The following is a 24,999-nucleotide window of genomic DNA, read 5'->3' as shown; positions in this document are numbered from 1 at the left end:
TGCTACTCTGACTCTTGTTAATCTAGATACTCTTTTTTATCCTTTATGTGTTGGACCGAAAGTTTTGTTTTAGAGTTTCCCATTTACAAATGTTTTTTTCATCATAGTCAACTTCATCTCCACTTGTCTTGTTGGTGAAGGATCAGGAGTGTTAGGGCCATACATTCTTGCTAAATACACAACAAAAAGGTAAAAGATGGAATGCTTGATTTATTCTCAACCTCTCGCAATTGCTCCGGCCTCATAACAGTTCATAGTGTTTCGGCCACCAGTTATGTTATTTTTAATAATTTGTTTCCTTTTTGTTGAAAATATTTTTTTTTATTAAACTGTAAAATGAATTTATAAGTTATTAGTTTGTATTTTTAGGATAATATTATTTTTAGTAAAGGTGTAGAAAATTGAAATATTTTAGTTTACGGATAGTTCACTTTTATTATTATTTCTATTAATGTTTTTAAAATGAATGATAGAAGTTTAGAATGTTGATTTATATTTCTTTTTAAATATTGTTAATATTTTTTGTTATGTTTTATTTTATATTGTTTTATGCTCATTGTTTTGAATCTTTATGTAAATCATAAATGTGTATCAGAAGTTAGATTTATTTTCTTTTTATTTCTATTATGAGTTTGAAAAATAATGTATTGTGTTCTGTGAATACTTAATGTCATCCCTGTAATGTCCAACAAGTATCGCAAAATGGTTTAAATTGGAGTGGGAATACTAAATCTAGCACCTTTAGTGCCAAACACTTTCCACAAAATGGCTTAGATTGGAGTGTAATAGTAAATGTAACCCCTGCAGTGTTCAACATGCTCCACAGAATGGTGTAGTTTGGAGTGGGGTACTAAATTCACCCCCTTTAGTGTCCAACACCTCCTTAAAATGGTGTAGATTTGAGTGAAAATAGTAATTTTAACCCCTTAAGTGTCTAACACTTTCCTCAAAAGAGTTAAGTTTGGTGTGAGGATAGTCATTATAACCCATTTAGGGGCATATTTATAATGGCTAGCTCCACCAAGTGCCACATTTACGTCATTATTTTGGACGTTAATGTGGCCCAACGAGGTCGAAATCCCTGGCACCGCCCTGTAACCCTTTGCACTACATTATGCCTGCGCCAGGAGCCTGAAAAATGGTGTAAGGAAATCTATGAGATTTCCTTGCACCATTTTTTACGACACTTTTAACACCTGCTCAAGAGTAGGCGTTAACAGATGGCTTCCATTCTTTAGAATTGAGCCCTATGTACTCTTCAGGAGTAGCGCCAATATTTTGGCACTACTCCTGCAGAGTACATCAAAGGCCTCTTGTGACATGACGCTATTGCCACCTACCCTGCGCCATGCTATGCGGTATTTTAAATATGGCGCACACATGGTGGTGGTAAGGGGTGCTAAAGGGCGCAGGTAAAGTGGTACTACACTCGGTGCAGCACCACTTTCCATAAATCTGCCCCTTAGTGTCCAAAGTCTTCCCCAACATTGTTTAGAGTGGAGTGGAAGTAGTGGCTATTAACCTTTTATTGTTCAGCACCGTCTGCAAAATTGTTTAGATGTGACTGGGAATTGTAAACATTGCCCTTTTAGTGTCAAATGCTTTTCCAAAAATGGTTTATGTTGGACTGGGAATAGTAACTCTGACCCCTATAGTGTCCACCACCTCCCAAAATTATTTAGTTTGGATTGGGAATAGTAAATCCTGCCCTTTTAGTGTCCAACGCGTTCTGTTAAATGGTTTACACTGGAGTGTGAATAGTAAATCTGACCCTTAAATGATGTTCAACATCTTACTCAAAATTGTTTAGTTTGAAATGGGAATAGTAAATCTAACCACTTTAGTGTGCAACATCTTCAATAAAATGCTTTAGATTTAGTGACCAATTTAGTGTCTACCACCTTCCACAAAATGGTTTAAATTAGAGTGGAATTAGGAAATGGTATCATTTTAGTGTTCATCACTTTCCCCACAATGATTTAGATTGGAATAGGATTAGTAAATGTTGCCTTTTTAGTGTCCCACACCTTCCACAAAATGGTTTAATAATAGCAAATCATCCTCCATATTATCTAACAGTTCCCAAAATTGTTTAGATTTGAGTGGAAGTAGCACATCTTGCCATTATAGTGTCCACCACCTTCCCCAAACGGTTTACACTGGAGTTGAAATAGAAAATCTGATATGTTTAGTGTTCTGCACCTTCATCAAAATGGCTTACACTGGAGTGGAAATAATAATTATTTCCTTTTAAGTGCCCACTACCTTTCCCAAAATGATTTGCTTTTGAGAGGTACTAGTACATCTAAACACTTTAATTGGCCAACACCTTCCTCAAAATGGTTTAGATTGGAGTTGGAATGGTAAAAGTCACCTTGTTAGTGTGACACAACTTCTCCAAATGGTTTGCAGTTTATATACTTGTATTTGTATGCAGTTTTTCAAATAATAATAACTAACACATGGCAATGTTTTTACATATTGTTATGTATGTATTTTACTTATTTTATTAAATGTACATTTTTAATTTTATTTTTTGCAAAGAAAATAAATCATGTTCACATTACAGTGGTAAAACATTTTTCTGTTATTTGCTGTAGTAGCACATGTAATGTATTTTTAAACATGTTTTCTACACAGTGCTTTGTATTTTTACATTTTATAGTGCATATTTAGTATATATATTACTTAGTACTAGTTAAGTCATATTTTATAGTTCATACATTTTTTCCATGTATATTTGAATTTGTTCACTTTGATTGACATTTTAATACATTTTAATACATTTTAATGCATTTTTACACTTAGTTTTTAACACTTTTTAATACTATTCTGTAACATTCCTCTTAATTTCTATGGGGCCATGTCTTTATTTATTTTCATTTAACCGCTGTATTTTTTATCCTAACTGTATTTTGTACTCTACTACTGTTATTTACTATCTTTTATTTAGGGTTTTAGGAGTAGGGGGTGTGGGTAGATCTATTTAGTATGGGTTACTCTTATTTTCTATGGTTGTTTAGTGATTTATTTTGTGTTGCATTGTTATGTAGAGTAATGTGGTGGGCCTAACTATGCTTAACTAGTAATAGAATGTTATTGTACATATAGTTATGTGATGTACTATGTTTGTAGAGTTATAACATTTTACTTGTGTTGTTTGTGGGATTTGTGTATTGAGATGGTGAGTATTTTATTTTTTACAGGTGACTAAGTGTGAGTGCATGCTTTACAGCTTTTGCTAATGCATTTTTGTTTAACAAAATACATTACTTTGGCTTAATTTAAGTCAACAATTTATTTTTATTTCTGTTGATTTTATCACTTTCCTAGAGAAGTTTTTCCTTTCAATTTCTTGATAGTTTCCAATGACTGTGAATTACTTAAGGAGACTTAATTTGGACATTTCATTTTTGCATTTATTGAGGGTTTATTATTTTTTGTTTTTGTTTTTTTGTGGATTAGATTTTTGGGAGATTGTGGCAGATTAAAAACTTTAGGCATGCAACTAGGTGTATGACATTTTTATTTATTTTCGGGTGGAAAATGCTACATTTTATTATGATTTTGCTTCAACAGCTTTTAAACCATTTTATTTTGTATCTGTGGTGTTATAGCTCTTGGGTTGCTTTGTATATCTTTTTTATTGCCTCTTAGTAGTTTTCCTATGAATATTTTTAATTAAATTATTTTTATTTTTCAGGCATATGTTCTACTTCTATTTTGTTCTAAACTGGTTTATTTTAAATTGTTTATATTATATTGGTATTAGGTTTTGTTTTATTTTAGTGTTGATTGTATTGGTAGGTTGATGGTGTATAATAGTGATTTAGCTATCATTTCTGGACTGTCAACTCCTTAAGAATTTACTTCAGTGCCTGACTGAATTGTGTCATTTCCTACATTTCCCTGGTTTGTTTTGTTAATTTAGATTTGATTCAGCTTACTGACTCTTCTATCCTTAGTTGTTGGTAGCTTGATTCTTTTTAGAGGGCTTCTATGGATTTGAAGAGCACTGGTTGGGTTCTTCCTAGTGTGGCTTGGAAGGCATTCTGCCATCCTTTCACTGTGTTCTTGGTTTTGACCTGTTGAGCCATGGTGCTGTTGTAGATATTCCACTATGGTATTTGGAATATGGGTTGGCATCTGTATCCAGTGGGGTGCAGTCTACCAACACAAGGGGAAGATTTAGGAGTCACTTGTGCCACTTTAGCACCACCTCAGCATCATTTTTTGACCCTAAGGTGGTCTTTTCCCCTTACCATTGTTACTAAGTGGCACAATGCATGCATTGCATCACTTTGTAACCCTTTGTGCCACATTATGCATGTGCAATGCATAATGTATGCAAAGGGGACATTCTGGCTCAAGGAGGCCCTGAAAAATGGCACATTGAAATCTACAAGATTTCATTGTGCCATTTTTGGCATAATTTTTAATGCCTGCTGAAAGTAGGCGTTAAAAGGACCCACCCATTGTAAGCAATGGGCCTCCTTGCACATTGCTCTACTATCGTCAACATTTGTGACGCTAGTGGAGCAAAGCGCCACAATAGCATAAGAAATGTTGACGCTATTGTTCCTAATCCCGCCATGGCGCACACATGGTGGTGTTAGGGGGACGGGGGTGCAAGAAAAATGGCACTCCATTGGATGCAGCACCACATTTCTTAAATTTTGCCCCATGTGTCTTCAAAGTAGTTTATTAGTGGACTTTGTTTTTTATCATTTCTTTTGATAACATGGTGAGTCTATTAGTATGTTGTGGTGGTTAGCTATGTCTATTATAAATCTGTATGCCAGAGCTATTAGCTTTTTCATTTAAAGGAAAATCTGGCTGTTCTTTGCATATTACACACTTAGGGCCCTATTTACAAGAAACGGGTGCATTGTAATCGATGCACCACTTTTCTTGCGCTGCCCTGTGCCCACCCCAAAAGATGTCATAGGAGCTCTGTATTTAGAGTACAGTGCTCCATGGCACACTGTGTCCACAGCTGCATCAGAAATTCTGATGCAGTTGTGGTGCTAATCCGTAGTATTGCTGGACTAGTGTCAAAATGTTGACACTGGTCTAACAATACTAGGAAGGGCTCATTCAAAACAGTTGGGGGGGGGCTGATTGAAAACAGCATGCCCTGAGCAGGTGTTAAAAAAATATGCTGTGACGGCAGAGAATAGCGCAGTCAAATCTTGTAGATTTGACTGCGCCATTTCTGAGGCCCTTTTTATAGAGAATGCCTACCTTGCATGCATTATACTTGGTGCAGGTATAATGTGGCCCAAGGCTTTATAAGCTGGAGCAATTGTACCACTGTTCCAGTTTGTAAATGTGGTGGAGTGTGGGGGACTGTTTGCACCACTGTAGCATAAACAAAATGATGCTACAGCGACACAAGGTTGCTTGTAAATGAGCTCCTAAGTGCAGATTATTGCAGGTGTTTCTGCATGCTTTGGTTGAAGTGGTAATAGCAGCCTTGTATAGATGGTTGTGGGTATAGTTTAAGCATTGTTTGGATCATTGCCTGTTTGAAGTGTCTTAGAATTTTGTGTGGATAGTTGTTAGCTTTTACTTTGAAGTGTTTTAAAGTTTCATAGTAAGCTGCAGTTTGTTAGGCAGCACTTCATAAATGAGGGGTATGTTAGTGTTATGATTTTCACAATGTATGGTGTATATCTGTGTGAACTATTAGTTTTAAATAGAACTATTCTTCTTCCAGTATTGTGACTGTCGTATAGGAGGAGGGGTTCTTCGTTATGCAGTGTGATTAGGTGTTTTGGAATCTGTGGCCCGTATTTATACTTTTTGACGCTAAACTGCGCTAACGCAGTTTAGCGTCAAAACTTTTTGCGCCGGCTAATGCCATTCTGAAGCACCATGCGGGCGCCGTATTTATTGAATGGCGTTAGCCGGCGCAAGCAGACCGGCGCTGCCTGGTGTGCGTGGAAAAAAACCACGTACACCAGGCAGCGCCGGCGTAGGGAAAAATGGCGTTAGGGCGTCTTAAAAATGGCGCAAGTCAGGTTGACGCTAAAAAATCGTCTTAACCCGATTTGCGCCATTTTAAACGACGCCCAGACGCCATTTACATGAGTCCTGTCTTAGTAAAGACAGGAGTCATGCCCCCTTGCCCAATGGCCATGCCCAGGGGACTTATGTCCCCTGGGCATGGTCATTGGGCATTGTGGCATGTAGGGGGGCACAAATCAGGCCCCCCTATGCCAAAAAAAAAATATAAAAAAAAAAAAATGTATACTTACCTGAACTTACCTGAATGTCCCTGGGGTGGGTCCCTCCATCCTTGGGTGTCCTCCTGGGGTGGGCAAGGGTGGCAGGGGGGGTCCCTGGGGGCATGGGAGGGCAGCTGTGGGCTCATTTTGAGCCCACAGGTCCCTTAACGCCTGCCCTGACCCAGGCGTTAAAAAGAGGCGCAAATGCGGTTTTTTTTTACCCGACCACTCCCGGGTGTGATTTTTGCCTGGGAGTATAAATACGACGCATTTGCGTCGCAGACATTTTTTTGGACGGGAACACCTACCTTGCATCTCATTAACGCAAGGAAGGCGTTCACGCAAAAAAATGACGCTCTTTACTCCTACTTTGGCGCTAGACGTGTCTAACGCCAAAGTATAAATATGGCGTTAGTTTTGCGCCGAATTTGCGTAGAAAAAAACGACGCTAATTCGGCGCAAACGGAGTATAAATATGCCCAGGTATGTCTTGGTATCTTCTATTGGCTGCTGGGGTTGACTTGTGGCTTTTTTTAATATGTGATATTAGTAATTTTAAACTAGGAATTGCTGGTATCTGAACTGTAGTGTGCTCAGGTACTTTAGATAACATTCCTTTTAAAATTTTAGTAGGGTGCTTCTGGGAACTAATGCATGCCTTAAATCTTTAAGTGCAGTTACATTAAAGAGGAGACTGTCTTCTCTGATATTAATTATAATATAGTTGTTCATTCTACCTTCCCATAAAAAACATGCATGTAATATTTAGTACATTTCCAATTCATGTTCTCAGTGCTTATGCTTTCCTGTGTTTGTTTCTCTTGTGCAAACAAAATTGTTCGCCTTTCTGTACTCTAATATATGTGGCTCTCTTTGTAATTCTGTCTTAAAGTAGCATACATTTAAAATGAGTTGAGTTACAAATGCTTATTTTGTTTGCTAACAGAATTTAAACATTCTTTAAAATGTTTAATTGTACAGTTACATATGTGCTGGTGCTTAAAGTTGTACTTGAATTTCTTCTGTTTCTCTTTGATGTCATTGAGATTTTCACCAGATAGGCTTTCCTTTCTAACAGTGAGGGAAAAGGTTTGTTGTAGTTACATGTTAGCAATTCAGATGTGGTTAGCTGTGGGAAGTCGTGGTGTTTTAGTTTTAAGTTTAACCCATAGGGGTTGTTTATTTTTATAACTATGTTCATTTTACTTTGAAAGTGCCTTTGTGTGGATTTGGATTTTTGGGTGAAGTGCTTCCTTTTTGCCAAATAACTTCTTTAGTATATAAAGATTAATAAACATAATAGAAGAGAGAGTTTACTAATGTATTTATTTGAATTTTAAAATTATGCCACATTACTTTGCAGTACTTGTGAATGTGTCTTGCTATTTTTGAAGTCTTTCTTCAGACTTTTCTTAGTGTAGTCTTGAAGGGTGTTGTTCTCTTGCAGTTGTTAAATTTTTCCAGTGGAAAATAGTGAGGTGTTGTGCACTTTTTATAGTGTTCATATAATTATGCTTACATATTTATTGGTTAGTTTCTTTTAGAGTAAATGTTATTGGCTACTTGATGTGTAATTTGAATTTGTTTTCAGTTATTAACTTTTAAGGTGAATGTTAATCAGTGTTTCTGTTTTATTTTTATATGTGTGCATTTGTTGGATTGTTGTATTAATAATATATTTTAAATTTGAACTTAATTTGTATTTCTTTTTAGTGGTTGTTGAAATGTTTCTATTCAAGAAAGTTTTGTTTTTTTTAAAGTTTTTTTTTAAAGTGTTTATTTTTAACAGTAAATGTATGGTGAATACATATGGTTATTCAAGTGAATACATATATGTTTACTGTTTTAATGTAATATTAATTTTTATTTGCATTTATTGTTATATATATAGATCCATTTAAAAAAAGGAATTTATGATGTAAAATATTATTATATGATTTTTTCCTTATTTTTAAAGATTTATTGTAGTAGATAGTATGTATTTCGAATTTTTGAAACTATGAATATATTTCAATAGTAGACAATATTTTGTTTCAATATTTATATGGTTGAGTTTGTTAAATTTAGATATTTTTGATAGCGATATTTTCTGCTTGATATTTGTCTTATTTTTGGTTAAGTATAGGATGGTAATATTTTTGTAAACAATTTTATTTTGACAATTTTTTGGTGAGTCACTATTGTTTTCAGTGATATCCTGTCATCAAACCATTCGAGACACATCACTGACCTGAGATTTCAGCATAGTGCTATGTGCACCACATTATGGGAAATAAAAATATATGGACTGCATAGTTTGAGACCTTCTAAAAGCGTCAGTTCAACAGAACAACTTTGTCCTGTACCATGACAAATGAGTCACCAAAATTATTTTGGGAGCTAGGGTAGTCATTTGCCTGTGGCTGGAATGCCAAACACATAAAAAAGTGTAGCCCTTTTACATGCAGAATCATTTGAGAAAACTCCACTTTCTTTTGCTGTGATTAGGATATTCCAGAGACTGAGGAGGCAAAGATTGAGTGATAGCTGCTGTAATTTCCAAAGAGCTTGGATGTTTGGCCTTAGTAATTTATATCTAACTTAATTTATTGCCTATGCAATTGTAAAGGTGAAGTATGTAGCTTAAGTTGCAGGACTGTTATAGTATTGTACCAAACTAACAATCACAGTGACATCCAGTAGTGTTTTTGATTTCTTCCTGCACCAATATTGTTAATTTGTCTAACAACTGTTCGACCAGGAGGTGCCTCTACTGATTTCTGCCTAAGCGCAATGAAAGTGAATATCCATTATGAGCATTGCCCTCTCAGTCCAACAACTTGCTTCATAGACAAAGGAGGTTATATAGATTTTGGTGGATACAGGACCTCTGCAAAAAACGTTGAATGGCCCATCTTTCCTATTCAAAGCGAATACAAAAGTACACACTTTAAACAGTGCAGATGGTGCTGTTTTTGTGTTGATGTCCCACACCCACCAAACCCTAAATATCTCCACTAAGAGTCTCGCTTGGACTTTGACTGGCAGAGTTTCAATTTACCCTTTACAGCCTCAGATAGGTAGTGGAGATACGTATACAGAGAGAAAATATAACCTTACTTGTAAATCTCCTCTAGAGCTGTAGATGTTTCTCTTCTAAAGGAGCAGTACCTGCTACTGGATGAGCCCATTGGTGGAGAAATCTCTGGTGTAAGATGAGGTATGTTGTTCATATGACAAGAATACACATCAAGCTGAGAAAAAAATATATATTGATGCTTTCCATTTTGTAAATGTTGCCAGCCTTTCCAATGCATTTTTTCACAGTGGTAGGTCAGGTAGGCATAACATATTAGTCATTAAAGATCAGATGTTAATTGACCCCAGTTATAGCAAAGTTACCTCTGCATGTTAATTGATCAGGCGGTAGTGCCAGAGGAAGTCATGCCAATTAAATAAACACTATGATTTCTAATTGCCACCTTTCTCTAGAGCTGGACCAAGTGCCTTCAGTTTCTGTTCACCTGGAAGCACTATTTTACTACACCGGAATATTACTATATGTGTAGCTATGCATGGGCACAAAGGGATGGTTCCACTGGTCCCTTTGCATTTTCAAATGTGGTAGCTCCACATCATGACAATTATGAAAACATTTAAGTTTTCTCTGTTTATCGGTAAATATAGTTTTAATTTTTACTTCTCATTCAATGCATTGTTTCTCTTTAATCTTGGACTGTCTTCTTGACGTTTAATTAATTGAATGCTTTTCATTATGCGTCAAGGATGGAGAAAGACAAAAACAAATTAAAAGATGTTTTCCTCACAATAAAATAACAGAGATACAATATTCCACAAATTGAAAAAACTCCCTCAACTGTTTATCTGTCCCTCACACCTAGCACATTAACACTCCTATCCTTCTCTCTGCAGGATTCCTACATGTTGACAACACTCTCCTGTCCCATGCCAATCAGCTCTTTGCCAGTTCATTCCGTAATCCTCCATCCATCCCTACAACTGAGACATCACCATTGAGAGTGATACCATGTGGCCTATGGGTACCCTTTCCTATTGACCGTTCTCCTCATGCCCTCAATCCTACATCCGTACTTGGGAGTTAACCCTCTCCCTCCTAACCCTCATTGACAAGTAACAGTCCTGCCTTGCCCGTTCAGCATCTACAGACCCATCACAAACACAGCCACACTCCATCCCACCCACCTCATTGACAGCATTTGTTCACCCCTACATTCTTCACTACACTACTTACACAATCATGTTGACAATCACTCATTCAATTAAAACTACTAAATGTTTTGAACTGATTCTGTCATATACAACCTTTCCTTGCTTGTAACAGCCCTTTGTCGCAAGACAGTTCTACTGAAATACTTCTTTATCCTCAGGGACATCTTAAGTATTTTGAGGGCCCCGTTCCCAATAACTTTAAATTTACAATGCATGTTAAGTTAGTTCATACAAAAGAAGAGGCAAGTAGAATAGGAACTAAGGATGACAAAGCAGAATAAAGAATGATGTGACATGGAGAAAAAAAGTCCTACGACTAGAGTAATTGACATGTAATACATTGATGGCTAGGATGGAATCAGGAGGAGGAGATGTAGAAAGAAAGAAAATAGGTAAGGGAGTGGAGTGGGCCAGGAAAATAAGGTTGATCTGTAAAGAAAAAGTAAAGAATAGAGAAACGATGCAGAGAATGAGAAAAAGTGATAAGTAAGGAAGTGGTCAGCAGGGAAAGAGATTCTGTGAATAAGGGGGCTTTAAGGAAGACGTGGAAAAGAGAGAGAGAGGGCAAGAAGAAATGTATGCCTGACATAGAAAAAAGAAAGAGGTAATGGGACACAGAAGATACAAAGAAAGGAAGAGGAATGCATTGGGAAACTAGATACACTAAATTAGCACAAGATTGTCCAACTCCATTCTACGTACCCCAGTTTGACCTGTTTGTTCTCATCACAGGTGAAGTCTCTAAAATATAATACAACTTTGTATCCCCCTTTTGACTACTACTGTACTAAATAAACATTGGTTGGGAGGGGGCAAAAAAACCATAACGTGACCGGTATACAGACTGGATGCAATTTCCTCCCTTCTGTTAGGTCTCTGTGCAGATAATCAGACACATTATTAAAATATTACTAAAGGCACTTGTGTAGACAATGTTTCATGCATGGTAAGGGCATTCCCCTGCTTTGACCAAGGAGTCGTTGATTTTCCATGCTGGTAAAACAACATGGTTTGATCCTTTCTCCCCAACTTAGACCATCATGGTGCTCTTGTAGAGCGACCCGGTCAATATGAAATACTGGCTTCATTACAGTGTTCCTGAGCAGGCCAGGTCACCTCTCAATTAAATGACAGTTTTTAAGGCTTGTTGACCTCCAACCTCTCAGGTGCCCCTGCTCTTTTCCACATATTTCAATACTGCTTCCTCGAGAAAAGGAGTGGAACAATGAAGAGTTTACCTTTTGCTGACAGCACTTTAAATGGGCATGCCCTGTCAGGTACTGACTAGCTGCACTTCTGCAATTAAAAAGGGAGAGTACCAGCATTTCATACCAGGGGTTACTGATTTTAAAAAGAGAGTACCAGACTTTTCATTAATGAACAGATACTCTAGAACAGTGGATCCCTACATTTCAGTGAACATATTGATATAGGGATTTCTAAAGACCAGGTGATCTCTGGGAACCCTTGAGTACCAAGTGGACTTTGGAGAGAACAGTGTAAATTTGAAAACAATAAGCCTCCCCTCTATGGGCTCCCATTATGGACAGATCAGGTTAGGGAGAGATGCTTAACAACTCTGATGAAACAATACCAGTGCACAGTGCCAACTACAACATAGCTAGTGGGTCTCAGAGCACTCCTGTAAACTCAACTGGCCAGATGTCAGCCCCAGCCAATAGAATCCCACAACCAATGTGCAGTGCAAGAAAAGTAAACTAATGTAGGCGATGTGCCCACCTTCCTACTTCCAGTATACAATGTCACCATTTTTTGAGTACCTTTGTGACACACTTTCAGTTGGCATTAAAGGTGGAATGAAAGGTATGTTCTGTTGGGCTGAGCATGCATACTTAACAAACACTTTGCCAAGCTCAGTTATACCTGACTGCCCCAATGTAATTATTAACTCTTGCTCAATTGTGGCTCACAACACAATAAACATTTAAAGGAGGAAAGAAGCAACTGCTTTTAAAAATAGGTATTACAGCGTGGCTGCCCTAATCAATTAACAAAGCGTGCTCTTGAAGAATGGGTCCCTGCAACTGAGTCCACTTTGCTCACACCTTAAATTGTGGGCATATGATTGAATACAATGCCTTTATTACGTTCCAAAATACTGAATTCCACTGGACAGCCAGTGTAATAATCTGGTCCTCTTTCCCTACATCAAAAGATATTCATTAAAAAGCTCTGTGCTCCTTTTGTGCAAATCTAGTACACCCAGGGTTGGGGAGCAAATTACCACTGCATTCCTACTTTACTATGCTCAATAAAGCTCCAGTAGAGATAGTTTGCAGTTGACAGCTTCATACTAGTGCTACAATGTCACTGATTGGTGAGCTATGGTCTCTATTTCCAACCACTCTGTAAGTCAGAGGTTCCAGTTGATTCAGTCGAACTTAGTAACAATGAAATCTACTTCTTAACAGTGCTTAGTTTGTAAATACAAATGTGCCAGTGCCCAAAGCTCTCCTCTTAAACAAGTGGCTGCTGCTTTTAAAAGTACGAGCACAGAATACTGAGGCAGTGTAATCCTGAAGCCATCTCGGGCCTCTTTAATCCATTTCCAGCCACTGCCTGCCCCTTCAGCTCACTCTTGCAGCTTTCTGCTTTCTCCCTTTGTGGCTCCTTTTTGTTTTTCTCTTCCTCTGTCTTTCCCATATGTGTCTTTTGCTCACAGTAAATGCTTGAGGTGGAAAAATAAGTGCTGGACCTCAAAAAATAAGTGCCTGTGTACCGCACCAGAAACCAATGGCTCAAATTAAGCTACAAATAATATTGGCAAATGAAGCATTCAGTGGACCACCTTTGCTTTTTTACAATGCATATTCTGTGAAATAGGGTTCCCACTTTCTGTCCATATAAAGTAAAAATGTGTTATTGGTACCAATGAAGGATTTTAGTGTTTTTCCTTACATATATGTTTTGAATACATCATTCTTTATACTTAACATAAACTTGTGCATTAAGGTACATTTTTATTTGATTTTAATAGACACACACTCCATTATTACTACCAACTGACCATCATACTAGGCTGATAAATTAACCACCACAGAAGGCTAACATTACACTGCACTTCAGTGGAATGTCCCTTACAATTTAAAGCATGAAAGGGTAAAACTAAAGAAGCATTACCATCTCGAAGTAGAAGCAATTTTTGGCACGGCAGACTTAAATCTAACATAAACCTCTTTCATAAAACCAAGGCTCTAATATAGCCTTAGAGCCCGCCGTAGCTGGCCCTACTGGCCATTAAAGGCCCGCTCCAAAGGAGCGGGCCTTTATCTGCTGGTAGAACCCACTATGGTGGGCGCTAAGGCTATTAGAACATTCTGCCACTAGAGGGCAGAATGTTATAATAAATAACACAAAGCTGTTGCTGTGAACAAAGAGAACATTGGAATGTTGACGCTCTGAGCTTTTACTAGCAAGCAAAACCCAGAGCACTCCATTATCTGCAATGAAGCTCCCAACATTCCAATGTTCTAATATTTACAATGCAACAGGACGAACAATGCAAACCTTATCTGTTCTATAATTTAGGCGGTCATTCTGACCCTGGCGGTCAAAGACCGCCAGGGCGGAGGACCGCGGGAGCACCGCTGACAGGCCGGCGGTGCTCCAATGGGGATTCCGACCGCGGCGGTAAAGCCGCGGTCGGACCGGCAACACTGGCGGGCTCCCGCCAGTGTACCGCCGCCCCATAGAATCCTCCAAGGCGGCGCAGCTTGCTGCGCCGCCGAGGGGATTCCGACCCCCCCCTACCGCCATCCAGATCCCGGCGGTCCGACCGCCGGGATCCGGATGGCGGTAGGGGGGGGTCGCGGGGCCCCTGGGGGCCCCTGCAGTGCCCATGCCACTGGCATGGGCATTGCAGGGGCCCCCGTAAGAGGGCCCCTAAATGTATTTCACTGTCTGCTGCGCAGACAGTGAAATACGCGACGGGTGCAACTGCACCCGTCGCACAGCTTCCACTCCGCCGGCTCGATTCCGAGCCGGCTTCATCGTGGAAGCCTCTTTCCCGCTGGGCTGGCGGGCGGCCTGAAGGCGACCGCCCGCCAGCCCAGCGGGAAAGTCAGAATTACCGCCGCGGTCTTTCGACCGCGGAACGGTAACCTGACGGCGAGGCCGCCCGCCAAGGTCAGAATGAGGGCCTAAGTGCCTATGGTTTCTTTGCAATTTTACTCTTGTATGCGTAAACCATGGCAACAAAGGTTTCTTGCAGTGACCAGCTATCTTTTAACAAAATGGCATAAAATGTCACTTGCGGCTGGCGACTTGAAAAAAGTGGCGGGCGGGGGGGCAATAAAACAAAAAGAAACAATTTAAAAAAAATAAACTTACCTGAACATCACCGCCGCTCTCCGTTGCACTGCAGGCACAGGCTCCCAGCCTGCCCTGCACCAATCATGATGCTGCTCAGAGCAGCATTATGATTGCCTGGAGCGGCCTGGCTGGGTGCTCCAGCACAGACTGGGAGCCTGTGCAGGCTCTCTCCAACTCGGCAACACAGTTCCAGGTTGGAGAGAGCCTTGGTGTGCATGTGTGTTTGGCCGGCCCGAGATGGCCAGACAAACATACATGCGCACTAAGGGGAGTGCTCTGTGCACTCCCTTCGGTGCTCGTCACCCAATGGCCCCGCTCCTTTAGAAATAAAAGGATAATAAACATTGTTTATTATCCTTTTATTTTTAAAGGTTTGCAGCTCCTGCTGCTGCTGGCTATTCGTTCTGCGTGCATCTGGTACCGTGGGCTACTGCTTTCCAGTTAGCCTTGTACTTGTAGAGATCACAACATATAAATAATTATACATCGCAATATGTGCAGTGAACAGGTTTGTGATATAATGACAGTCTTCGCTGGTGCCTCACACCATATTTTTATTAAGTTGTATGTATTTCTTAAAATAATTCAGAAAGCGCGGTATAACTGTATTGCATGTCAGGCACAGAATTACATCATCTAAAAACTTGAGGTCTCTAAATCACGAAAACATGCGTGAGCAGACTCATATGGGTTTTTGACCAGCAACTGACTTCTGGGCCAAGCCTCATTATCTTACTTTCTAATTTTCAGTTAGAAGACGCGCAGACTAAACGGCAAGAAAAGCTTTTAGAAACACACAAGGAAATTCGCCAGCAGATATTGGATGAAAAACCTAAGGTAATGTGTTATTTTTGTGCCTTCAGCTAAAGACCAAGCAGCAGTAATTTCCTAAACAATATATTGATTTGAAGTTATTTTGAAGAGAACTTCGACAAAGATGTATGCAACCTAGACTCGTGATCAACTCAATACGAAAAATAATTCCGTATTGAACTGTACTGGTGTTTCATAAATGAAAAATGTGTGCAAACAAAGGAACAGATTTATCAAGACTTTACACACATACAAAGTGATACAAAGTGGCGCAAATTCGTAATCAAGTATTTAGGGGGCATATTTATATGCCCTTAGTGCCACCTGAGCATCACTTTTTTGTGACGCTCCAGTGACCCTTTGCACTGCGCCATATTTACAAGGCGGCGCAAAGCCACTATTTGTGGCTTAATGACGCCTTGTAAATATGGGCTCCTCCGGTGCAGTTTTCTGCAGCAGAGGGGCATGCAATGGGTGTTGCTGTGGAAATTCCACCGCAACACCCATTGCTTTTGACGCTGCCCCAGATTTACAAGAATTGGTAAATCTGTAGCAGCGCCAAAAGCTAACACCAACCCAGGGGTGGCGTAGCATGGCACAACGAGGAGAAATAATTTATTTCTCCTCATTTTTTTTGTGCTTTTTCTATGTGTGCTGCATTCTGCAGCACATATAAAAAGAGCAAAAGGCCATGAATGATTGTCCATGTGCAGTGAGGTGTTCCTTCCTACACAAACAATCGTTCAATAATGACGATTTGCTACTTTTATGTGTGCTGCACTCTGCAGCACTCATAAAAGTAACAAATCGCCATTATAGATTGTTTATGTGCAGGAAGGGACACCTTCCTGAACATAAGCAATCATTTCCTTCAATGCAGACACCCTTGCACTATGGTGCAAGGGTGCCGGTGTTGGAGCTGATAGCTAAATTTAGCGCCAGTGCTAGGGGAAAGAACAGGTGTGAGCTGTATTTGTGTAAATACAGCGCATTTCTGCATTTCAGCAGTACCTCAGCATGGTGCTGCCAATTTTGGCGCAGTGCTGTGCTGGGCCATTTCTCTGTAAATTTGCCCCTTACTTTCTAGCTCAAAGGTTGCACTTAAAGTAGTTGAGATTGGGCTTTGCGCTGCTTTGCACTTTGTTGCGTCAAGGAGGCGTTCAGTAGGTGGTAGTTTCAACGCTGTCACCCATGGGTTTGATCGCGAGACCAGTCTTTGCATAAAAACATAATGCTTCTAAGAAACAGGTGCTAAATTGGAGCAATGGAGTTATTTATCCTAACATTTTATGCTTTGTATGCAGAGAACAGCGCACATCCAATGTGTGAAATATTTTAAAGTTTGTAAAGATTATGGGGCTGATTTGGAGTGCTGTCGTTCAGGGTGGTAGAGAACATTCCTTCCACTACCCTGAAAAACTATGATCCACCAAATCTAGAGATGCCCACTGGCCCAGTGGTATCTCTATACATTGAAAGGACCCACCATCACAGTGGTTCTCTTCAAGGTACAAAACTTTTGGTGGACAGCCGCCATCAGTTTTGATGGGCATCAACCAAACCTTTACCATCTTTTAGTTTTTCGACAACAAACTCTAAAAGTGGAAGTATGACCTCCACACACTGAGTTTTTTCCAGGCTTTGGGAGTGTCATTTGTTTCCGTCCTCATTGCCAGGTTTTCCTGTTGGTGATGGGCAGAAAAAGGATATCACACCATCCACCCTAAATTGGGCAGGTAGAGTAATGCCCTTTCTCTAACAGCTCATGGTCTGTCAGCCTTCAGAGGAAGTTTTCTTTCAATGGGGCCAACAAGGGCCCATCGACAGAAAGCTTAGGGTCTGCCAGCCAGATTGAGAGTTTGGTGGAGAGAGCACTCTGTCACATTAGCAACAGATTACACTGTCTGCCCAACTTTAAAGCAGACCCAATATGTACCTAGTGTTTCCAGACTTTTTTTGTAGCTCAACAATATTGAAGTGTAGCGCTATCCACCCTCATACAAGCCTAAGGCCTACATAAATGTGGTGGATGTCTGCATTTAGAAATGTGAGCTGCCCTTTGTTGTGTCCCTCAGCAAAGTCTGAGCAAAGTCTGCCAGCACAGTGAGAATCATTCCCTGAAGCCTGCCAGAAAATATTCCCACTTTAAAAATAATTGCTGGAACTGTAAATCTGCTGGGTGCTTCCCACTCTGTGCTGTAATTCAGTAAGTAAACCATAGTCACATTGAAAGAAACTGGAAAGTTTATTTTCTATGGTAATTTAACTGTGACCCTTCTATGAACACTTGACTAATTTTTAGCTGTTTCGGTTAGTACAACCATTCATCATTAAGGTGATTATCATCAATGCTGCTGATGGAGGTATCACAATTTAACAAATAACGTGTGTACCTCTGAGCGTTTATAAAATTGCATCTGCACAGCTCCAAAAACTCAACCGAATGTCATGCTCCTTGCAAACCACCAAGCTGACCACGAGAGGGCACCGTGCACTGTCATGTTGTTTTCCTGCTGCACTTGAACTGAAATCAAAATGCCATATTATTTTGAAAAGCGCTTCTGTTTTCAACGTAAACATTCATTTTTGGCTTCAGAGAGCATCAACATGCATATAATCTTTCAAGTGCCATGGCTTTTATTATTGTTAGTATGCAATGTTTCTTGTAGAGAGGTTGAGCCGTCTTTTCTGCATCTAACGTTCTCTGAGTCAGGGATTTTCTGCCTCTCTAATACTGGTAAATGGAAGTCTCACTTCATCTTATATCACAGTTAACTGCTTTGTTCTTCATTTCGCCTTTATGTTATACAGTGGGCCTTAATTTCATTTTGTATGTTTTCGTAAATTAGAACAATAAGAAGATTTCTGGGATGTTTGTCTATCTGAGCTTTGGACTCAAAAACAAAACAGCTCTAACAAAGTTATGATTAAGAATCGGCCCCATTCATATTGTATAAATATTGCAAGCTTCCTGTAAGTCAACAAGAAGTCACTGGGAGATATAGGAGAACGTTTACACTGAATCCTATGCCTTTGATGTAATGACCTGGGCACAGTATTGTTATTTTGCATTTTTTTTAACTATGTTATTATGTGTACAGTCAAAGCAAAATCAGGGCCACTGGAATTATGCGATTGTAGAGCTGCTGCGTTTTTTACATAATTATAGATTTGCCGTATTTGCCACATAATCCATCACCTGCCCCATAATCTGCAGATTTTAACAACAAAAATTGAATTGTTTCTAGCTCAAAAGGTTCAAAAGTTACTAAAATGCAGTGACACCTGTTGCTGCTTCATGGAAGTCTCTTGGCACAGCCGTTCTGGTAATTTTCTGTTGCTTATTGCTATATTCTGGTGTTAAACGGGCTCTAATGAGGTGCAACCAATGACCAGACAGTGCTACCAAGTTTAAAAATGATGAACTACTGAAGTAATACTATTACAAAATGTGCTGCATTATGCTGCATAATTTGATGTAAGCTGATACAGAACAACAGGCAATTCTGCTTGTTCCACACTTATCTACCCTGGGTTGAAAAAGGAAGAAACATGAATTCCTCATTCTGAGCACTGAAGAATGCAAGGAACGAGGAAATGTTGTGCAGATTGGCACTCAGCACTATCAGGGGCAGGCCATTGTAATTATCCTAATGGTAATTACATTAAGTTAATTACAGTGGTGGGAGGGGGTTAAGGGGTTCGTTTGCATTACCCAGCATCAGCCCCCACCTCCATTAGGGTGAAGGGGCGTCACCTCCCTGCTGCCAGTGCAGCAAAAGTGAAAAATAAAATAGTAATAAAATGTATTACCATTTTGTTTTTCACTGCTCCCAGCCCAAGCAGTGTTTGGGGGTAGGGCATTGCTGCTGACTGGCAGCAGGGGAGTGGTGCTCACTCCATCAGTTTGCAGTGCGCATGTCAGTTTGGCCATCTGCCTTGAGACAGCCAGCCTGACATGCGCACAGTAAACCTCTCCACCCAGCTGTACTTGACAGCTGGGTGGAGATCAGGCACAAACCCCCTGTGCCTGCTGGAACATCGAGGTAGCCTGCTCCAGCCAGTCCTGGTGCTGATCTCAGCTCCTCATCTGCCTCATGAAAGCAGCATCGAGATTTGTAGAGGAGAGCTTGCTGAGGCTCCAGGAGGATTTGCGCTTATTGCAATCAAGATGGAAAAGGTAAGTTTGTTTTCCATTTTATTTTTACCTTTTACGCCCTCTGACAGGCACTGTAGGAAAATTGAATTGCCATCAGCCTTAATTCCAGAGCTCTCAGTCACGGCCCATTATAAAATCTGTTAATGAGCCATGATTGAGGACTTTTCAAATTGAGCCTAAAGGCATGTTTGATTTATTACAGTGCCTGACACTGGGTTTGGCACTGGGCTCGACGACCCTCTATGGTTTAGGGTGCCACATGCCACTGGCATACCTCCCTACTAGATCACCAAGACTGCCCTGCCGATAGGCACAACACAAGACTTCCCTGCCAGGGAAGTTACTTTGAAGTACACTGTCAGAAGTCTGTTCAAAGCATTGTAGTTAACATTGCGAAAAAAACATTTCTTGGTCCCTCAAAATTCTTCTAAAATGCAACTGTGCTTTTTTTGTGAGACTTGAGCAGCGAACTGGCCTTAGCACCTCTTGATGGATGGAAAAATTGACAAAATTCCAGTGTTTTGTGTACTGCACAGACAATTCACTCAGCACTATGTTTGAAACCCAACTCCATGGCCTCTATTTTATAGTCTCCAAAGAATAGGAGTCTGTGGATGCTTTTAGATGTGAACTGGGTTTACATGGTTAAAAAAAAGATGTCTGCAGTGAAACCATTAGACTGATCATCCTGCCAATGCCTGTTAGGCCTCCTGTTATGTAAACTTTGATGCTGGTCCATTGGGTGTTTAGACAAAATATCGGAGAAAAGATATTGTGTGGAGAAAATATGTCAAGAATATTGAGGACAAAAATATTGTGAGAATAATTTCTTTAGGTAAGCACAGTTTTACTATATAAAACTCCACATACTTGTACCTTGACAATATATATATATATATATATGTGTGTGTGTATATATATATATATATATATATATATATATATATATATATATATATATATATATATATGGTACATAATGGGGAGTTAAGAATATAAGAATAGTTAATCAATACTTATTTATTTGCAATTACCATCTTGATATTTTAGTCCTCAGTATTTTTTACATTATATTTTGCCCACACGTTATTGCTGTTTCTGATATTCTGTCAATGATCCGGTATATTGCTAGATAGAGCTGCTTCACTGCAGACGTTCACTTTCCTCCGTATTGACATCTCTGAAGATGAAACACATTTTATAGCATCACCGTGTGGAACTAAAGTCCCCAACACCGGCCAGCTTTAGGATGGTGCAACTGGTGCAGTCGCACCAGGCGCTGAGTTTGCTGGGGGGCGCTGTGCTTAAAAATAACATACAGGTGAGCTTCCTGGTGCTTCCAGTTGTTTTCAGGCAACCAAAAACATATCAATATAACTCTGATAATTAACGTTCCTGCTGATGAAAGATCGGAATTTTATATAGTGCAAGTTTTGACTCATCACAGTAGCACAGAGTGTTAATGTGCCTGCTGCAGACTGTGGATGCGGATCACAGAACTGACCATGAGTGAACTGTGAGTCTCACTGTAAAACAAATAAAACATATGTCAGGGAGTGGCTATGGAGAAATGATGGGCACTGCTGGAGGGTAGTACTAAAGGAATCCATGAGAAGGAGGAGGCCAAGGGGGGGGGTGCGCACCAAAAAGGAGAGTCACACTGAGCACCACCAGCGCTCAGAGCAGCCCTGACACCCACTCCCGCTGCCCTTCAATTCACCAAATAAAAAAAACTCCGGACCCTCACTGGCACTTCTGTGGAGCTCATATTCACAATGTGCAGGGCTGCACGATGGACATCCCACTGAGAAGCCCTCTACCCTAACACTGAATAGGTGACTGTGTCTGTTACTTCACAATCTCTAAAATGTGCATTTACGGTCTTAAACAAATCACTATTCTCTACTTCCAGAAACTCCAGCTACGGAAAGAGAAATATGTACAATTAAAAGTGATTTGGCTTTGCCAAAGCTCTTAAAGAATTCTTAACTGTAGTTTCTAATCGACTGTGAGAGCTTAACTGAGTCCTTTTACGCTAATCCTGAATCCAGACACTGATCGTAGGCCTTGCTGTATTGCCCCATTACTTTGTGTGTCATGAAGCTTTACAATCAAACATTGGATTACGTTCCTGAAACTGATACAAGGAAAATAGCAAATAGCAGGATACGGTTGGAAGCTAGAGATAATAAAACACAGTGACCTGCTCTGTGCTCTATCAGCAGCAAAATTACTAAGTTCGAACAATGACTGTAGTTGTTAGCACTTTTAAATACGCAAAAACTGAAAACTTCATATTTATGAAATATCATTTCTTTACAGGCCAACAGTAAATGAACAATCAGATGAACTGTAGACGGTCCCCACAATTTTTTTGTGCTATGTCATTAATTTCTAATGTTGTGCTGCCCTTGTGCAATACACTCTCAAAGTCAGATTTTTTTTCAAATTCTGCTGTCAACCTGTTTGGGTAGTATGCCCCCACACCGAGAACGTGTTCTTTGTGTTAGTGTGTTATGTTCCTTTAAACTACTTCCCTGGCAAAAAATGGTAAGAAATCCCAATTAAATTTGCAAATTGTTGTTATAACCGCACCCCTGAGGAACACCTTGTCTCCCAAAATCATATTTTTCTCATGCCAGGTGCTGGAGTGCTGTCCACTGGTGGTTTACTGTGTGTCTGCACCTGAAACTGAGTCTTGAATGGTTCTCTGATGACTGTTGTTAGAGTGTGCTGCCTGTTATCTGGGAACTAGGCACTCTCCCTATGCCAAAGGCACTCTCAGGTGTCGTCAACCTGCTAAATATGCTCTACCTCGGTGTAACACAAATAGACTCTTCTGCCCCATTTACCCTCAGCAGTTTACCATGTGTCCACCAAGCACTGCCACAAGACTGGGAAAAACACACCCTTCCTCTTCCTCAAGCATTTTCATTTGCCTGCCCGAACTTATGTGTCTTGAAACAGGGAAATATGCAAAGTTCCTCTGCCAAAGGCAATCTCAGCAGACCACAACATGACCACCATGCACCACCCTGAGTCAGGGAAATATATATCCTCATTGTGTCTCAGGCACTGTCAGCTCTAGTCTTCATACCCATTGTGTACTGCCTTGAGGAAGGAACGTGGGCACTGTCTTTCTTCCTAAGGCTTTCTTCACAGTCCACAACATACCCTTCAAGCTGTTGGTTTAATTAAGAAGAGAACTGTGAGGCTACAGTACAGTTGGGCAATTGACACTTCAAAGTCACCTTTAATGTTAATCATTTTTTATACCATATTTTTCTTGCATTTTTTGTCACATTTCTGACTCTCCTTAGGGATGTAAATAACAGGATGTTATTATGGCCCTCATGATATCAACCTTAGCAAGATAGAAAGCTGTGTTTGCCTTGGCTTGATTGAAATGTATGATCTGTAGCTCGTGGCAGACGTCAGGGGCAAAAGTTTAACTAAGTGAGACACTTTGTTCAGGACTTACAGGGGACTTACAGTAGTCTTCCTGTTTGACCTGGCCCTTTTTGCATGATCATCCCCAAACTCTTTGCCTTCTTCCTCCTACTTTTTCTGACCAGTTTTTGTTGGCTTTAGGACTTTGGGCTCTTTACCACTGCCAACCAGTGCTAAAGTGCATATGTGCTCTGCCTAAATGGTATTGGTGATTGGTTTATCCATAATTGGCATAGTTGATTTACTGGTAAGTGCACCAGAGGTGTTCAGGGCCTGTAAATCAAATGGTACTAGTGGGCCTGCAGCACTGATTGTTCCACCCTCCTAAGTAGCCCTGTAAACATGTCTTGGCACTACCATTGTAGTGTCTGTGTGTGCAGTTTGAACTTCCAATTCAACCTGGCAAGTGTACCGATTTGCAAGGCCCAAACCTTCCCTTTTACTAAATGTAAGTCATCCCTAAGTTAGGCCCTAGGTAGCCCCATGATCAGGGTGCAGTTTATTTAAAAGATAGGACATGTACTGTCATGTTTTATATGTCCTAGTAGTGAATTACTTCTAAATTTGTTTTTCTATATTGCAAGGCCTATCTCTACCATAGGTTAACATGGGGACTGCCTTTATATGTCTTTTAAGTGCAGTTTCCCATTGAGAGCAGATAGGGATGTGGAGTTTGGGGTCTCTGAACTCCCAATTTGAAAATACATGTTTTAGTGGAGTTGATTTTTAGATTATCTATTTGAAAATGCCACTTTTAGAAAGTGGGCATTTTCGTGGCTCACAATTCTGTGCTTCTGCCTGCCTGTTGAATCCACGTCTGGGTCATACTGACTGTTGGGCTGTTTGTGAATTCCCTCTAGACCGTGACACAAAAAGGAGCTGAGGAGTGTCCTACATATCCTGATGAATCTCCTGCGCTAGAGTGGGGAGGGAGCAGCTGACACTTACACTAGACAGGGCTGTGCCTGTCCTCACACAATGCAGGCTCCAACCCCTAGGTATTTCTGGGGCCAGGCCTGGGCAAGGGAGGACCTTGTGAACCGGAGTTTGCCTACTTCAAATGCAGAAAGAAGTATAAATAGTGGACTCAAAACCCCAGACTTTAGATTACTTCTGATCAAGAGGTACCTCTGCCAAGGAAAAGAGCTTGATGCTTGAAAAGGATCTGCCACTCTGCCTGTTGATTTGCTGTGCTGGCCTACTGCTGCTGCGTCTGCCTGAAGAGGGAAAGAATTGGACTTTGCTTTCTGAAATCCTGCTTGTGAAGTTTCTCCAAGGCCTTGGACTGAGTTTGCCCCCTGTTCTGAAGTCTTAGGGACATCAAAGACTTCATCTGCCAGTGCCTGAGCTCTTCTGCTGTGAGTCCTGACTTGCTAAGTGGTGCCAAATCCAGTCCCTGGGTCCTTAGAAGTGGAAACTGCTAACATGCGGGGGAAAATCCACACACCACTGTGTGCTCATCAGAAAAATAGATGCAACTCCAGTCCCGCAGCTGAAAATTAAACCCAGCCCTAACCTCGTGGCTTGAGAAACGACTCAGCACCTGTTCTCAACGTGGACTCTTCCCACAGTGCATAGGAAATTTCCACTCACGGATCCTAGGAGTCAAAATCTGCAAACATCACCACATAGACCCAAGGCTGTGCACCCAGAATTGACGCACAGCCTCACTTGCGAGTAAGGAATCAACGCATTGCCTGCTTTTCTGATGCACTGTCACCCTTGCACCTTTATTTTTTACGCATACCAGGTACTTTGCGCTAAAACAATACCTTCATTAATTTC

At 40.3% G+C, this 24,999-nt stretch overlaps 1 protein-coding gene across 2 annotated transcripts in view; it reads left to right on the top strand.

Moving 5' to 3' along the window:
• Nucleotides 1-24,999, top strand: part of PLCB1 (phospholipase C beta 1) — a 2,042,221-nt gene that overhangs the window by 1,662,653 nt on the left and 354,569 nt on the right. For both annotated transcript variants that reach the window (XM_069234146.1, XM_069234145.1), the window contains exon 31: nucleotides 15,543-15,629. In XM_069234146.1, the coding sequence (XP_069090247.1) occupies nucleotides 15,543-15,629 (87 nt within the window). The remainder of the gene's footprint in view (nucleotides 1-15,542; nucleotides 15,630-24,999) is intronic.

The sequence above is a fragment of the Pleurodeles waltl genome, chromosome 5 (genome assembly GCF_031143425.1).
Source record: "Pleurodeles waltl isolate 20211129_DDA chromosome 5, aPleWal1.hap1.20221129, whole genome shotgun sequence".
NCBI lineage: Eukaryota > Metazoa > Chordata > Amphibia > Caudata > Salamandridae > Pleurodeles > Pleurodeles waltl.
The sequence above is the reverse complement of the archived record's forward strand: the minus strand, read 5'-3'. Positions and strand labels throughout refer to the sequence as shown.